The sequence below is a fragment of the Macaca thibetana genome, chromosome 19, assembly GCF_024542745.1.
Source record: "Macaca thibetana thibetana isolate TM-01 chromosome 19, ASM2454274v1, whole genome shotgun sequence".
Classification (NCBI taxonomy): domain Eukaryota; kingdom Metazoa; phylum Chordata; class Mammalia; order Primates; family Cercopithecidae; genus Macaca; species Macaca thibetana.
The window spans coordinates 27,338,975-27,356,831 of record NC_065596.1 but is presented as its reverse complement, the minus strand read 5'-3'; the positions used below and the strand labels follow the sequence as shown (position 1 = coordinate 27,356,831).

The window sequence follows — 17,857 nt, the reverse complement described above, 5'->3', positions numbered from 1 at the left end:
TCCCAGTTACTAGGGAGGCTGAGGTAGGAGGATGGATTGAGCCTGAGAGGTCGAGGGTGCAGTGAGCTGTGATCCCAGCTCTGCGCTCCAGCCTGAGTGACAGAGCAAGACTCTGTCTCAAAAAAAAAAAAAGAATCACATAGTTGGATCTTGAAAATGCCTGCTCTATTAGTAGCATTCAGGAGTTTACCATATGCTAGAAGATCTCAGGATCTTCACAGCCCCTCTCATGTAGCCGAGCCTTTCTAGTTTACATTTAACTCTTCTCTCTCAGGTGTAAATGGTTCTATGATTCTGAGATTCTTTGGTGCTCCAGTGCCTCCTGTTTCCCTGGCAGGGGTGTGTAGGAAGGCATGGATGGGGCCAGGCGTAGTGACTCACTCATGTCTGTAATCCCAGCATTTTGGGAGGCTGAGATGGGTGGATCACTTGAGGCCAGGAGTTGGAGACCAACCTGATCAACATGGTGAAACCCTGTCTACTAAAAATACAAAAAAAACTATCAGGGCAGGTCTGGGTGCAGTGACTCACGCCTGCAATCCAAGCACTTTGGGAGGCCGAGGTGGGCGAATCACGAGGTCAGGAGTTCGAGACCAGCCTGGCCAATATGGTGAAACCCGTCTCTACTAAAAATAGAAAAAATTAGCTGGGCATAGTGGCCGGCACCTGTAATCCCAGCTACTCGGGAGGCTGAGGCAGGAGAATCTCTTGAGCCCTGGAGGCGGAGGTTGCAGTGAGCTGAGATCACACCGCTGCACTCCACCCCAGGTGACAAAGTGAGACTCCGCCTCAAAAAGAAAAAAATAAAATTAGCCAGGCATGGTGGCACACGCCTGTAGTCCCAGCTACTTGGGAAGCTGAGGCAGGAGAATCACTTGAACCCGCGAGGTGGGGTTGCAGTGAGCTGAGATCATGCCACTGCACTCCAGCCTGGGTTACAGAGCAAGACTCTGTCTCAAAAAAAAAAAAAAAAAAAAAAAAAGCATGGACGGGTTTGGAGGGCTGGCTGCTGAGGGTGAGATTTGGCTGAGTACCTGTCTACCTTTCTTACTGGCCCCATCTGCTCCCCTCAGATCCTAGTGGCTTTGAGACATCTTCACTTCAAGAACATTGTCCACTGTGACTTGAAACCAGAAAACGTGTTGCTGGCATCAGCGGACCCATTTCCTCAGGTCAGTTATGTCCCCTCCTGATTTGGGGAAATCCAGGCAACGCTGATGGCCGGGGTGGGGATGGGGAAGGGGATTATATTAATCAAGATGTGGGGGCCAGGCACAGTGGCTCTTGCCTGTAATCAGCATTTTGGGAGGCTGAGGCAGGAGGATCACTTGAGCCCAAAAGTTTGAGACTAGCCTGGGCAACAAAGCGAGACTTCATCTGTACAAAAAACGGAAAAAATTAGCCGGGAATGATGGCGTACCCTATAGTCCCAGCTGCTTAGGAGGCTGAGATGGGAGGATTGCCTGAGCCCAGGAGTTGGGTGGCTGCAGTGAGCTATGATCATGCCACTGCACTCCAGCCTGAGTGACAGAGTGAGACTCTAGCTCTTAAAAAAAAAAAAAAAAAAAAAAAAAAAGACCGGGTGCGGTGGCTCACGCCTGTAATCCCAGCACTTTGGGAGGCCAAGGCGGATGGATTATCTGAGGTCAGGAGTTCGAGACCAGCCTGACCAACATGGAGAAACCCCATCTCTACTAAAAATACAAAAAATTGGCCAGGCGTCGTGGTGCATGCCTATAATCCCAGCTACTCCAGAGGCTGAGGCAGGAGAATCGCTTGAACCCAGGAGGTGGAGATTGCAGTGAGCTGAGATCGTGCCATTGCACTCTAGCCTGGGCAACAAGAGCGAAACTCCATCTCAAAAAAAAAAAAAAAGTAAAAAGAAACAGATGAAATTAATTTTAATAATATAGTGTATCCCAACATATAGCACTTTATTCAATAGTCAACATAAAAATTATTAAGGCCAGGCGAGGTGGCTTATGCCTATAATCCCTGCACTTTGGGAGGCCAAGATGGGAGGATAGCTTGAGCCCAGGAGTTTGAGTCTGCATCCACAGTGAGCTATAATTGTGCCACTGTACTCCAGCTGGGGTGACAGAGCAAGACCCTGTCTCTTAAAAAATAAACAAAGTTCAGTGAAATATTCTGCTTGTTTTTCATACTATGTCTTCAAAATCTGGTGTGTGACAGTTGGGGAAATAGATTGACATACCCAAGTTGTTCCAAACATATTTAAAAGTTTTCTGGTCGGGCACAGTGGCTCATGCCTGTAATCTCAACACTTTGGGAGGCTGAGGTGGGCAGATCACTTGAAGTCAGGAGTTGGAGACCAGCCTGGCTAACATGGTGAAACCCTGTCTCTACTAAAAATACAAAAATTAGCCGGGCATGGTGGCAGGCACCTGTATTCCCAGCTACCCGGGAGGCTGAGGCAGGAGAGTTGCTTGAACCCAGGAGGTGGAGGTTGCAGTGAGCCGAGATCACACCACGGCAGTCCAGCCTGGGCAACAGAGCAAGACCTGGGCTAAAAAAATAAAAATAAAATAAATAAAAATTTTAAAAAAAGATCCAGCCAGGCGCGGTGGCTCATGCCTGTAATCCCAGCACTTTGGGAGGCCGAGGTGGGCAGATCACGAGGTCAGGAGATCGAGACCATCCTGGCTAACACAGTGAAATCCCATCTCTACTAAAAATACAAAAAATTAGCCAGGCGTGGTGGTGCGCGCCTATAGTCCCAGCTACTCGGAGAATGGCGTGAACCCAGGAGGTGGAGCTTGCAGTGAGCTGAGATTGCGCCACTGCACTCCAGCCTGGGCGACAAAGCGAGACTCAGTCTCAAAAAAAAAAAAAAAAAAAGATTCATAGGAAAGGGTAGATCTTGGAAAAGGGAAAGATCTATAAGATCTGTAGAAAGGGTAGAGGACCTCAGGAAAGTGTGGCTGTCACATTGAGATTCAGCTCAGGAGTTGGCACGTGGCTGGTTTCAAAGTTGACAGAGGCTTCAGACTTCGAGGATTTGGGGCTCTATCCTGCAAGCAACAGTGAGCCAAGGAAGGGTTTTGAACAGGGAAGGGACAATACATGAACAGAGCGGGGACTGAGGCTGAGAGTGGTAGGCAGCAGAACAGGACCTTGAACCCAGGTCTTGCTGGCTCCAAAGCCTGTCCATGACCTTACACTGCAGCCATTAACAATGAGGGAAAGGGGCCAGGCGTGGTGGCTCATGTCTGTAATCCCAGCACTTCGGGAGGCCGAGGCAGGCGGAACACCTGAGGTCAGGAGTTTGGGACCAGCCTAGCTGACATGGTAAAACGTCGTCTCTACTAAATATATAAAAATTAGCCAGGTGTGGTGGTAGGTCCCTGTGATCCCAGCTATTTGGGAGGCTGAGGCAGGAGAATTGCTTGAACCCGGGAGGCAGAAGTTGCAGTGAGCCAAAATCATGCTACTGCACTCCAGCCTGGGCGACAGAGCAAGACTCCATCTCAAAAAAATAAATAAGACAATGAGGGAAAGGTAGGCATACACCGTACTGTCTGCCGGCTACCGCAGTCAGCACCTGCTCCTACCTAATCCCCAGGAAAGCCTGAGAGGAGGCTGTTATCAACAACCCCCCAATACAGATGACAAAATCAAGGCCTGGAGAAATTAGGTTCCTGACCTGAGATCACCGAGGCTCATTCTGTGCTAGACACTGCTCCTAACACGTTGCATATATATTTCTCTTTCAGTTTAAATAAGCACCCTTTAAGGTAGGGACTGTTAAGATCTCCATTATGTTTCATGTTTGTTTGTTTTTTGAGACGGAGTCTCGCTTTGTCACCCAGGCTGGAGTGCAGTGGCACGATCTCGGCTCACTGCAACCTCCACCTCCCAGGTTCAGGCGATTCTCCTGCCTCAGTCTCCCAAGTAGCTGGGACCACAGGCTTGTGCCACCACGCCTGGCTAATTTTTGTATTTTTAGTAGAGACAGGGTTTCACCATGTTGGCCAGGCTGGTCTCGAACTCCTGACCTCAAATGATCCATCTTCCTTGGCCTCCCAAAGTGCTGGGATTGCAGGCGTGAGCCATCATGCCCCAATCATGTATATTTTAAGGCTATTTAAAAAAAAATCTGCATTATTCAAAACAAACCATTGGAGGTGGCAGAGGTATAGCAGCAGCTAGCATTTATTGTGCACCAACTGCATGCCAAATATTGTCCTGTGGGCTTTGGATGGTTTAACTCACTAACCATCATGGCAGTCCTCTGAGATAGGTGCTCTTCTGCTCATATTCTTCCTATAGATGGGGAAACTGAGGCACGGAGAGGGAAAGTCACTTGCCCAGGGTTGCTCAGCTAGTGAGCCGAGGAGCCTGGATTCAAACCAGCATTCAGCTTTCTCTGGAATACCATGGGGGGTGGTGTGGTGGGGTGGCGGGTGCGGCTCCATCACCCGATAGAGCCTTCGCCCCTCGCCCTCTGCAGGTGAAGCTGTGTGACTTTGGCTTTGCGCGCATCATCGGCGAGAAGTCATTCCGCCGCTCAGTGGTGGGCACGCCGGCCTACCTGGCGCCCGAGGTGCTGCTCAACCAGGGCTACAACCGCTCGCTGGACATGTGGTCGGTGGGCGTGATCATGTACGTCAGCCTCAGCGGCACGTTCCCTTTCAACGAGGACGAGGACATCAATGACCAAATCCAGAACGCTGCCTTCATGTACCCGGCCAGCCCCTGGAGCCACATCTCAGCTGGAGGTGCCTGGGGCCCGCCTACCCCATGGGTGGGTGGGTTGTGGGGTGAGGCTGGAGGAGTGGGTGGGGCCACGAGAGGGGGTGGACCGGGAAGCAGCCTGGCACCTTGTGGGTGGAGCCTAGTGGTGGGGCGGGCCTACTGGAGGGGCGTGGCCACAGGAGGAGCCATCCTATAAACAGTGGGCTGGGACCCAGTCCTAGACTAGGTTACTTGGGCTGGAAACCAAGTGCCCCAAAACTGCTAAGGAGAACACTTGGAGCCTTAGGGGGCTGAGTGAGACTTGGCTTATCTAGGGTGGGATCAGGAGAGGGACTGGACTTGAGGGTGGCGAAGGGCTGGGGTGACCAGGAGAAGGGGCTGAGCCCCTCAAGGCATTGGTTGGAACCTGGAGCCTTTGGGTTTATGACCCCAAAAGGGTAAGCCTTGCAAAGAGGAGGCACCAGTGGGTAGGGTTGAGGAACAAGGGCCTGGCTACTTTGCTGGGTACTGGGGCCATGACTTGGGTGAAGATGGGCCTGAAGCCTGGAGTGGGTCCAGTGACCGAGGGGGCCAGTCTAGGGATGTGGCCTTGGAGGGTTTCTGAAGAGGTCCAGTAACAGGGCAGACCCTGAGGCCTGGAAGCTGGGAGGGGATGGGAGCGGGGAGGAAAAGGGAGCCAGGACTGAGGCAGACGTTGCGATCTCTGCATTCCTGGGCTTTGGTGTCGTGGCTGGGCCTGATGAGGTGGCACCGGGCCTGGTGACTTGAACCTGCTTGGGAATGGGTCTGTAACTTTCCCTGCTTGGAAAAGTTAAGTCCTAAGGCCTGGAGCTTTGAGGCTGGGTGTGGGATGGCATGTTTAGAGGGGCAGAGGCAAGGCTAAGATACTGGGGTGTGTCAGAAGCCAGGAGAACAAGGGACATGTCTTGGAGCCAGGGAGCTCAGGAAGACAGATGGAGTATGGGAAGGGGGGGATCATTCATTCGTTTATTTATAACCATTTATTCAACAAGTACATTCATGTATTTATAACCATTGATTCAACATGTTGAGTGCCTACGATGTGCCAGGCATTGACTGTTCCAGCTCTGGGAATACTGTGATGACTTGGACAGGAGGGGTCAGGTGCGGGGGAGCTCCTTGAGTGGTCTGTGAAGAGTGGAAGGGGGAAGAGCCCTCTCTGGAGGGTGTGACTTCATGGAGCAGGTGGGGCAGGGTGATGCGGAGGTTGCTCAGTGCAGGACAAGACAAGGTCTTGGTGGTGGTCTAAAAGTACAGGCCCTAAGCAGTGAGAATGTGGATTGACTTGAGTCCTGGAATAATACTGGGGGTGTTCAATACTGGCTTTTTTTTTTTTAGACGGAGTCTTGCTCTCTCGCCCAGGCTGGAGTGCAGTGGTGTGATCTTGGCTCACTGTAACCTCCGCCTCCTGGGTTCAAGGGATTCTCCTGCCTCAGTCTCCCAAGTAACTGGGATTACAGGCACACACCACCTGCCTGGCTAATTTTTTGTATTTTTAGTAGAGACGTGGTTTTGCCGTGTTAGCCAGGCTGGTCTTGAGCTCCTGACCTCAAGTTACTTGTCTGCCTCAGCCTCCCAAAGTGCTGGGATTGCAGGCATAAGCCATCACACCCAGCCAACATTGTCTTTTGAGACCCACCCAGAAGTCCCTGAGTAAAAGTGCATCGAGTGTGCACAAGTGAATTTAAGTGTGGTTGCACCTGTGTGAGGATCACAGCATCCTGTGGGTGTTGACGGGAGCAGGGTGCCTGTGTGCACCAGGCCTCTCCTCGGATGGGTTCACACAGTGAAGCCTTGTCCTTCAAGGCTTCCCATCAAGGAGAGAGCCTCGGATGAGTGCTGGCTTGTCTTGAAGCTTGACATTTGCTAGTCCTCTTTTTCACAATGAACAGGCCTTAGTCTCTGAGGCTTCTGCAGGCAATGGTGACTAACTACCATCTGATGACATTTTTTTTTTTTTTTTGAGACGGAGTTTCGCTTTTGTCACCCAGGCTGGAGTGCAGTGGCACGATCTTGGCTCACTGCAACCTCTGCCTCCTGAGTTCAAGCAATTCTTCTGCCTCAGCCTCCCAAGTAGCTGGGACTACAGGCATGCACTACCATGCCCAGTTAATTTTTTGTATTTTTAGTAGAGACGGGGTTTCTCCATATTGGCCAAGCTTGTCTCGAACCCCTGACCTCAGGTGATCCACCCGCCTCGGCCTCCCAAAGTGCTGGGATTACAGGTATGAGCCACTGCGCCCAGCCTGATGACATAAATGCTCCCTGATTTACACTGGCATTAGATAAACCTGATAAACACATTGTAAATTAAAAATATCATAAGTTGGTCAGGCGCAGTGGCTGAGGGCCGTAATCCCAGCACCTTGGGAGGCCAAGGTAGGCAGATTACTTGAGCCCAGGAGTTCAAGACCAGCCTGGGCAATGTGTCTCTACAAAAAATACAAAATTTAGCCGACCATAGTGATAGATGCTTGTAGTCCCAGCTACTCGGGAGGCTAAGGCAGGATAATCAATTAAGCTGGGACGTAGAGGCTTCAGTGAGCATTGATCATGCCACTGCACTTCAACTTGGATAACACTGAGATCCTGTCTCAAAAAAGAAAAAAAAGAAGGAAATATTGTAAGTTGAAAATCCATTTAGGCCGGGCGCAGTGGCTCTTGCCTGTAATCCCAACAATTTGGGAGGCCAAGGCAGGCAAATTGCTTGAGGTCAGGAGTTCGAAACCAGCCTGGCCAACATGGTCGAACCCTGTCTCTACTAAAAGTACAAAAAGTTAGCTGGACGTGGTGACACAGACCTGTATTCCCAGCTACTCAGGAGGCTGAGGCAGGAGAATCGCATGAACCCGGGAGGTGGAGGTTGCAATGAGCCAAGATCATGCCACTGCACTCCAGCCTGGGCGACAGAGGGAGACTCCGTCTCAATAAATAAATAAATAAATAAATAAAAATAAAAATAGTACACATGTAATTGTATGTATCTGTGTATGACAAAAAGAAAAAAAAAGGTGACATAGGGAAATGGGGGAATTGAAGTAGAGAACAGGTGAAGAGGGAGCTGGTGTGAACATGTGTGGGCAGGAGGAGACAAATTTGTAATGAGGAAATGGGTGGGTGAGTGGCACAGGTGAGGCTTCTGAACCACCTGAGCTAGTGCAGAAGGAAGGTGTCAGTGGCAGGCAGGTAGGCTAGGGCGTGCCTGTTGGAGGAGTAGTGACCCTCGACCTGTAGGGCTTGACCTGTTTCTCTTTCCTATGTAGCCATTGACCTCATCAACAACCTGCTGCAGGTGAAGATGCGCAAACGCTACAGCGTGGACAAATCTCTCAGCCACCCCTGGTTACAGGTGATGCAGTGGGCAGGGCTGGCCCATTGGCTGGGTTGGAGGAAGGGGTGGAACTAGGGCTAGGCAGGTAGTGACGGATGTAGGTTTCCTTGGGTCTGGAATGTGACTAGTCCTGCCATTGGCTGGAAGAGGGGGTGAAGCTAAATGTCTACTGGCTGGGTGGGTTGCAGAGGGTGTGGCTTCACCTTCATTGGTACCCAGCTCTCAGTGGCAAAGCAGATGGCCTCCAGGCACTGCTCCAATGCAGACCCCAAGCTAACCCCGGTTCTGTCGGGCCCAGGAGTACCAGACGTGGCTGGACCTCCGAGAGCTGGAGGGGAAGATGGGAGAGCGATACATCACGCATGAGAGTGACGACGCGCGCTGGGAGCAGTTTGTGGCAGAGCATCCGCTGCCTGGGTCTGGGCTGCCCGCGGACAGGGATCTCGGTGGGGCCCATCCACCACAGGACCACGACATGCAGGGGCTGGCGGAGCGCATCAGTGTTCTCTGAGGTCCTGTGCCCTCGTCCAGCTGCTGCCCTCCACAGCGGTTCTTCACAGGATCCCAGCAATGAACTGTTCTAGGGCAAGTGGCTTCCTGCCCAAACTGGATGGGACACGTGGGGAGTGGGGTGGGGGGAGTTATTTCCGAGGCCCCTCCCTGTTTCCCCAGCAATTAAAACGGACTCATCTCTGGCCCCATGGCCTTGGTCTCAGCACACAGCACTCTTGACTCATTAGTCTGTTGTACCAAGATGGAATTCATCTAAAAAGAGGACTGCCTGAAAAGAGGAAGGATGGAGGGGGTGGGGAGAGAGGACTGATGGGAGAGGAGTCTTGGAAGGAGGACGACCTGGGGTAGAAAATTTAGAGGAGGATTGCCAGGAGAGAAGAAGAGAAGGGAGAGGGAGGAGTAACGGAGAAGGAGTTGGAAACTGGGGAGAGATGAAAGGAATGTGACTGGAGGGTAGAGAACTTGGAGAAAAGAAAGTAATCTCATGGTTTGTGATGACTGATTTTTTATTTAGTGGTGTTACTACTAATCACAACTATTAACAATTCAGGCTGGGTGTGGTGGCTCACGCCTGTAATTCCAGCTCTTCAGGAGGCTGAGGCAGGCAGATCCCTTAGATCTCAGGAGTTTGAGACCAGCCTAACCAACATGGCGAAACTCCCTTTCTACAAAAAGTTCAAAAATTAGCCAGCCAGGTGTGGTAGCTTGCCCCTGTGGTCCCAGCTACTTGGGAGGTTGAGGCTGGAGGATCGCTTGACCCCAGGAAGCAGAGATTGCAGTGAGCCAAGATCACGCCACTGCACTCTAGCCTGGGCAAGAGAGACCCTGTCTCAAAAATAAATAAAATGCAGTTAGCCCACGTCTGATCCATACTAGAAAACTGATATGCAACATTTAGTATTTTATTTTGATGTGATGTGATATATATTTCATATATAGAGAAGTATATATTAATTCATTTGTCTCACTGAGCTGGGTGATGTTGGGGACACAGTGGTGACTGAGACAGCCAAGGACTGCCCTTCATGGGGTTCGCCATCCAGTGGAGAGACTTACCTGCCCCTGGGAGAGTGATGACCCAGAATGGGAAGGGCTGGACTGGGGGAGTTTGGGAGGCTTGGGCAGCCTAGAATGAGCTCAGGGGTCAGAGAGGGTGGGTAGTCAGAGAAGACCTCTGAAGCTTCATCTTAGCGTTGAAAGACTGAAGGCGGAGGGAACGAACTGGAGGGAACACGTATCCACCTCTCTCTACCTTTGACTCCAGCCCTCCAGCTCCCCAGTTCTCCAATAACACCCTAACACATGGTCCTCAAGCTTCCACAGCTGAAGGCAAACGATCCGAACATGCACCTGAACAAGTTTTCTTCAGACTTTCAGCACGCTCTGACTTATGTGCTGCAAAGACCTACCTGAAAGCTGGGCATGGTGGCAGGTGACTGTATTCCCAGCTGCTTAAGAGGCTGAGGTGGGAGGATTGCTGGAGTCTAGGAGTTCGAGTCCAGTTTGGGCAACATACCCAAAAAAAAAAAAAAAAACAGGAAAACGGGAAAGAATTTAGCAGCCAATTTAGGCTAATACTGGGAGCTTACTCTGGGATTTTCCAATTTGATTTGTATCAACTTGTCCATCTGATGGTTCCAGAGCTGCAGCTTTTTTTTTTTTTTTTTTTTTTTTTTTTTTCCTGTGGCAGGGCCCCTGTTGCCCAGGCTGGAGTGCAGTGGCATGATCACAGCTCACTGCAGCCTTGACCTTCTGGGCTCAAGTGATCCTCCCGCCTCAGCCTCCTGAGTAGCTGAAACTACAGGCACATGCCACCATGCTGGCTAGTTTTTTTGTAGAGGTTTTACCATGTTGCCCAGGCTGGTCTCAAGTTCCTGAGCTCAAGCGATCTGCCTGCCTCGGCCTCCCAAAGTGTTGGGATTACATACATGAGCCACTGCGCCTGGCTGAGCTGCAGCTCTTTGATTTGAAAATGCTAAATGAGCCTCAGTAAATCAAGGTATCCAAATGAGCAGGATACCTCTGAGGCATAGTTGCTAAGACTATTGGGGAAAGGCTCTTAGACTCCATCCCCAGTGCCTATCCCTCTATTTAGTCTAAGGTCTGGAAGTGTAGGCAACATAGAGGTGAATCCATCTCCGTGACAGACCCAGGCTAAAAATGGATGGAAAAGACTATCAGACCTGATCTGCTGCTGTGTTGGCCACTAGTTAACATCCGGAGACCAGAAATGAGAGACATGATTCAAAAACGTTGAAATTCCTCAATTATAGGATTCCAGGAGATAGCGCACATCATGAGGATGCCGTGAAAGATAAAATCAAGGCCGTGCACGGTGGCTAACACCTGTAATCTCAGCACTTTGGGTGCTGAGGTAGGTGGATCATCTGAGGTCGGGAGTTCGAGACCAGCCTGATTAACATGGAGAAATCCCGTCTCTACTAAAAATACAAAATTAGCTGGGCATGGTGGCGCATGCCTGTAATCCCAGCTATTCAGGAGGTTGAGGCAGGAGAATCGCTTGAACCCGGGAGGCTGAGGTTGTGGTGAGCCGAGATTGTGCCATTGCACTCCAGCCTGGGCAACAAGAGTGAACCCCGTCTCAAAAAAAAAAAAAAAAAATCAAATCCACCCAATGAAAACTTAGGGGCCTACAACTTAAATCATTAGAGACAAAAAGTTTATCCTATTAGGACCACTGGAACCACAAAATCTAATTTTGTTTGTTAGAGACAGGGTCTTGCTCTATCACCCAGGCTTCCATACAGTGATATGATCATAGCTCACTGCAGCCTCAAACTACTGGGTTCAAGCCATCCTCCCCCTCAGCCACTTGAGTAGCTGGGACTACAGGTATGAGCCACCACACCTGGCTAATTTTTTGTTTTTTAGGTAGTTTTAAATTTTTTATTATTTTTTGAGATAGAATCTTGCTCTGTTGCCCAGGCCAAAGTGCAGTGGCATGATCACAGCTCACTGCAGCCTCAACCTCCTGGGCTCAAGTGATCTTCCCACCTCAGCCTCCCAAGTAGCTGAGGCTACAGGCACGTGCCACCATGCCCGGCTAAGTTTTGTATTTTTAGTAGAGAAGGGGTTTTGCCATGTTGGCCAGGCTGGTCTCGAACTCCTGACCTCAAGTGATCTGCCCGCCTTGGCCTCCCAAAGTGCTGGGATTACAGGCATGAACCACTGTGCCCGGGCATGTTTTTTGTTATAGAGATGGGGTCTCACTATGTTGCCCAGGCTGGTATTGAACTCCTGGTGTTAAGAGATCCTCTTGCCTCCACCTCTCAAAGTGCTGGGATTACAGGTGTGGGCCACTGCACCCAGCCTCAAAACCTAATCTTGATAGAGACACTTGTATATACTGTAAAGAAAAGGGACATTGGACTTGACACTATTTAGCTTTGAAATGCAAAAGGAATTTGAGTCTAAGATTCAGTCTTCCAGTGACTCACTTCCAGCCAACTTTCTCCTCTGTGTCTATAAGCATTCCTTAACCTTCAGGGGGAAATGACCATCAACCCCCTTAATGAGCATCCTGCCAGGGTTTTTATAGACACAGGGGCCACACACTCTGCCATAAACGTATTAGTGCCCACTCCCTACCTCAGTACACAACAATAATGGAAATGAGACCATAATTAGCCACATGGTTATGCCTGTCCAAGCCACTCTTGGGCTCGTTGGGCCCTCTACTACCCAGCAAAGTTTCTTACTCAGATTACTCCAATAATCCCTTTAGAAAGAGATATTCTATCAATGTAGAACAATAATATTTCTTTTTTTTTTTTTTTTTTTTTTTGAGACGGAGTCTCGCTCTGTCACCCAGGCTGGAGTGCAGTGGCGCAATCTCGGCTCACTGCAACTTCTACCTCCCAGATTCAAGCCATTCGCCTGCCTAATCCTCCCAAGTAACTGGGATCACAGGTGCACACCATCACAACCAGCGAATTTTTGTATTTTTAGTAGAGGCAGGGTTTCACCATGTTGGACACGCTAGTCTCAAACTCCTGACCTCAAGTGATCCACCTGCCTTGGCCTCCAAAAGTGTTGGGATTACAGGTGTGAGCCACCGTGCCCAGCCAAAGCCATAGTATTTCACATTCACAAGAGGGCTTATGTCTCCCAGTCCCTAATTCTGCCTTTGTTCATCCAGTCCACTAACCTTCCCACCACTCCAACCACCCTGTTCCCGAAACATCCACCTCTCCCTCAGACCCACATATCCAAGATCTGTGACTTACATTCCTGATTCTCTTTGAGCCTCCAACTCAACAAACATAGGGTGCATCTGGGAGGCTAAACCTCTTAAGGTAGAAGTAGATCCTTTCTTTTTTAGAATTAAAAAAAATTTTTTTTGTTTAAATAGAGACAAGATCTTGCTATGTCACCCAGGCTGGTCTTAAAGTCCTGGCCTCAAGCGATCCTCCCGCCTCGGTCTCCCAAAGTGTTGAGATTACAGGTGTGAGCCACTGCACCTGGCTCCCTTTTTTTTTTTTAACCAATTACCCCAAGTTGTGGAATAGAATTAGATCTTTTCATGCCCTTCTTGAAGCTGCCTTAATGTGTTCTGACACCAGAGGCCCACTAGGGCCCCCAACGCATTATTCGGAGCCTCCTACTATCCACTTCCATCCCCTACAACACTCCTGTCTGCCAAGAATCCCAATCATAACACCTGTAATTTGGGAGGCTGAGGTGGGCAGATCACCTGAGGTCAGGAGTTCTAGACAAGCCTGGCCAACATGGTGAAACCCTGACTCCACTAAAAACAAATTAAAAAATTAGCGTGGTGGCCGGGCGCGGTGGCTCAAGCCTGTAATCCCAGCACTTTGGGAGGCCGAGACGGGCGGATCACGAGGTCAGGAGATCGAGACCATCCTGGCTAACACGGTGAAACCCCGTCTCTACTACAAAATACAAAAAAAAAAACTAGCCGGGCGAGGTGGCGGGCGCCTGTAGTCCCAGGTACTCAGGAGGCTGAGGCAGGAGAATGGCGTGAACCCGGGAGGCGGAGCTTGCAGTGAGCTGAGATCCGGCCACTGCACTCCAGCCTGGGCGACAGAGCGAGACTCCGTCTCAAAAAAAAAAAAAAAAAAAAAAAAAATTAGCGTGGCATGGTGGCAGGTACCTGTAATCCCAGCTACTCAGGAGGCTAAGGTAGAAGAAACCCTTGAACCCGAGAGGCAGAAGTTGCAGTGAGTCGAGATCACGCCACCGCACTCCACTCCAGCCTGGGTGACAGAGCGAGACTCTGTCTCAAAAAAAAAAAAAAAAAAAAAAAAAAAAATCCCAATAAGAGTCCCAATGTTAAAGGATACCACAAGTCCAATACCTCAAGGCTGTAAATAAAATAGTCACACTGTAGTTCCTGCTATTTCCAATCCAAACACTACACTGGCCTCTATTCTAGAGCAGCCAACACTACCCACTTGACTGTACTAACATACCCTCTGCCTTCTTTCACACACCTGATGATCCACAGCCCCGTTTCCCTTTCCCCTGGAAAGTCAACAGTAAACATACGTAGACTGCTATGCCTCAGTGGTTCGTTGAAACCCCTACTTACTTTTTTTTTCTGATCCTGAATGCTAATTTGAAGGATTTGGTTTTCTCCTATAACTCCATTCTAATCCCATGCATAGATGATATCCTGTCTGGTCAGTTCATTCCAGCAGCTCATTCACTCACACTTCACACGTGCCCCAAGTTTCTGCAGTTATACAGGAAGTAGGAAAAACAAAAATCTGCCCCAAGCCCTTGCTCATAAAGGACAGGCTCATGTCGGTAATCCCAGCACTTTGGGAGGCCAAGGTGGGAGGATCGCTTGAGCCCAGGAGTTCGAGACTAGCCTGGGTAACATAGGGAGACCCCATCTCTACAAAAATAAAAAATAAAAAACTTAGCTGAGTATGGTGATGCACACTTCTAGTCCCAGCTACTCGGGAGGCTGAGGTGGGAGGATTGCTTCAGCCTGACAGGTTGAGGCTGCAGTGAGCTGAGATTGCACCACAGCACTCCACCTGGGCAACAGAGCAAGACCCTGTCTCAAAAATAAAATAAAAGATAATGAGTGTCTAGGACAAATTATAACTATGTAATTCATAAGAACAAGATTGAGGGCATGACCTTGCCCTTGAAGGCAAAACCTTATCCACACAGCATGCATCTATACCATTATTTATTTTGTTTTATCCAAGACTAAAAGGCAACTCCAATGGTTTCTGGGCCGGTCATGGGTTGAATTTTGTCTCTCTAGTACCTCAGAATATGAACCTACTTGGAAATAGGGTCATTGCAGATGTAATCAGCTAAAAGGAGGTCATACTGGAGTAGGGTGGGCCCCTAATGCAACATGACTGGTGTCTTTTTGTTGTTGTTTTCTGAGATGGAGTTTTGCTCTTGTTGCCCAGGCTGGAGTGCGGTGGCACGATCTCGGCTCACTGCAAATCCCGCCTCCCGGGTTCAAGCGATTCTCCTGCCTCAGCCTCCCAAGTAACTGGATTACAGGCATATGCCACCACACCCGGCTAATTTTGTATTTTTAGTAGAGACGGGATTTCTCCATGTTGGTCAGGCTGGTCTCAAACTCCCGACCTCAGGTGATCCACTCGCCTTGGCCTCCCAAAGTGCTGGGATTATAGGTGTGAACCACTGCGCCTGGCCAACTGGTGTCTTTATAAGAAGGTGGCCACGTAAGACACAGGGAGAAGCATGTGATGATGAAGGCAGAGCTTGGAATGACGCAGCCACAAGCCAAAGAATGTTAGAGATTGCCATGAGCCACCAGAAGCTGGGAAGAGGCAAGGAAGGATTGCCTGGGGAATTGGGGAATTGGAGCACCCTAACATGCCTTTGTTGTTGTTGTTGTTGTTGTTGTTGTTGTTTTGAGACAGGATCTTGCTCTCTCTCACTCAGGCTGGAGTGTAGTAGCACGATCATAGCTCACTGCAGCCTCAAACTCCCGGGCTCAAACAATCCTCTTGCTTCAGCCTCCCTACTAGCTGGAATGATAGGCATGCACTACCACACCTGGCTAAGTTTTTTCCTTTCTTTTCTTTTTTTTTTGGTAGAGATGTGTTGCCCAGGCTGGTCTCAAAGTCCTGGCCTCCAGCGATCCTCCCCTCTCAGCCTCCCAAAGCTTTCGGATTACAGGTGTGAGCCACTGTGCCTGGCCCGGCCTCTGCTTCTATATTTACATATTTCTCTGACTCTAACGATCCTGCCTCCATCTTATAAGGAACCCTGTGATGATATTGGATCCACCGGGATAATCCAAGATAAATCTCCCTATCTCAAGATTCTTAATCACAAAAAGTTCCTTTTTCCATAAAAGGTGCTATATTCACGGGTTCCAGGGATAAAGATGTAGACATCTTTGGGGGGCCATTACTCTTCCTACCAGAGCACACATCAATAATCTTCTTATGAAATAATCACTCAAAGACTCACAAGGATTCTACTCCTATTGGGCCCTTGAGGACTCTAATCTATTACAATCGACATTCTCAGATATTATCAAGGACTAAGTACACACATGCTTGTCACTAACAGGTGCAAGCTGCCTTCCCTCCAAATACTCCACTACAGCCTCTTCATAATTTCTAAACAGGGAATTTAGTCCTCCGGAAAAGACATCGCAGGAAGACTAACCTTGAACTCAGATGGGATGGACCCTACACTATTGCAAACACCAGACTGTCCTGCCTTGGGTTCATATCTCAGAGATGAAGAGATATAAGACCTGTGCTGAATGGGAATCCACTGCCATTAGAGACCTCAGAGGGAGGCTCTTTCAAGAGCCCTGGAAGCGGACGAGGCTGCATCTGTAGACAGCTCTCCCAAGAACCTTGGGTCAAGTAGATGACATCATGAGACAGCCTCCTCCCGGAATCAGAAACTCCAGGATTCCCTGCCACACACACTATTTTAGAGACAGGGTCTCACCATGTTGCCCAGGTTGTCCTTGAACTCATGAGCTCACACAATCCTCCTGCCTCTGTCTCCTGGGTACTACAGGTGCATGTCACAGAGCCTGGCTAGGATTCTCCATTTTAATACCCACTCTGGTCCTCCCGTGCCTGCTTCTCATCATGTGACTTTTGCCTTTCATTTGTGTTCTCTCTATTTTATTTTTTTGAGATAGAGCCTCCCTCTGTTGCCCAGGTTGGAGTGCAGTGGCGTCATCTCAGCTCACTGCAACCTCCGCCTGCCAGGTTCAAGCAGTTCTCCTGCCTCAGCCTCCCAAGTAGCTGGGATTACAGGCGTGCACCACCACACCCAGCTAATTTTTGTATTTTTAGTAGACACGGGGTTTCGCCACGTTGGCCAGGCTGGTCTTGAACTCCTGACCTCAAATGATCCGCCTGCCTCTGCCTCCCAGGCTCAAGTGATCCTCCTGCCTCAGCCTCCTGAGTAGCTCAGACTACAGGCACATGCCACCATATCCAGTTTGTGTGCCATGTTTGGAAGCAACTGTTGCTTGTTGATTCTCCAGAAATCTTTCTCTCTCTCTCTCTCTCTCTCTCTTTTTTTTTTTTTGAGACGGATTCTCCCTCTGTCACCCAGGCTGGAGTGCAGTGGCACGATCTCGGCTCACTGCAACCTCTGCCTCCTGGGTTCAAACGATTCTCCTGCGTCTGCCTCCTGTGTAGCTGGGATTACAGGCGTGTGCAATCACGCCTGGCTAATTTTTGTATTTTTAATACAGATGGGGTTTTGCCATCTTGGCCAGGCTAATCTTGAACTCCTGACCTCAGGTGATCCGCCCACCTCAGCCTCCCAAAGTGCTGGGATTACAGACGTGAGCCACCGCACCTGGCTGATTCTCCAAAAATCTTTTGGCATCGTCATTAATAAAAGCATCAAGAAGTCAGAAAGGAAATCTTCAGAATTGCTACAGCTCTTTGGACTCCAGTAACCAAGGATGTCTCTTCACCTCCTTCTTGGAATCCTCCCACCATCTGCTGCTCTCTGGTCTCACACCTTCATTTTTTTTTCTTATTCTCTTTTTAGTTATCTTCCTAGGAATATCCATCTTCAAATGCCTGGTGACCAGAACCCTAAATCAGCTCCAGGTTCAACATTGTACTTGGCAAATGACTCAACTGATCTTGTACATACAGCAGGGATGGAAAACTAATACTGATGTCATTCCCAGACACTTATCAATCCTTGATTGTCTCCCTATTGTTGGAAAATTAGGGCAGTGTAAGAGAACCCCCCCCTTTTTTTTGAGACAGAGTCTGGCTGTATCTCCCAGGCTGGAGTGTA

At 49.4% G+C, this 17,857-nt stretch overlaps 2 protein-coding genes across 4 annotated transcripts in view; one reads left to right on the top strand and one right to left on the bottom strand.

Annotated features, from left to right (window-relative positions):
* The window catches only part of PRKD2 (protein kinase D2), a 44,004-nt gene extending 35,218 nt beyond the window's left edge, over positions 1–8,786 (top strand). For all 3 annotated transcript variants that reach the window (XM_050772066.1, XM_050772067.1, XM_050772069.1), the window contains 4 exons: positions 1,074–1,172; positions 4,472–4,739; positions 8,001–8,086; positions 8,367–8,786. In XM_050772066.1, the coding sequence (XP_050628023.1) occupies positions 1,074–1,172; positions 4,472–4,739; positions 8,001–8,086; positions 8,367–8,579 (666 nt within the window). In that variant the 3' untranslated portion in view covers positions 8,580–8,786. The remainder of the gene's footprint in view (positions 1–1,073; positions 1,173–4,471; positions 4,740–8,000; positions 8,087–8,366) is intronic.
* The window catches only part of SAE1 (SUMO1 activating enzyme subunit 1), a 549,006-nt gene extending 537,595 nt beyond the window's left edge, over positions 1–11,411 (bottom strand). Inside the window, exon 1 of the mRNA XM_050772314.1 lies at positions 11,402–11,411. The gene's annotated coding sequence lies outside the window, so the exon portion shown is untranslated. The remainder of the gene's footprint in view (positions 1–11,401) is intronic.
* Positions 11,412–17,857: the final 6,446 nt, after the last annotated feature.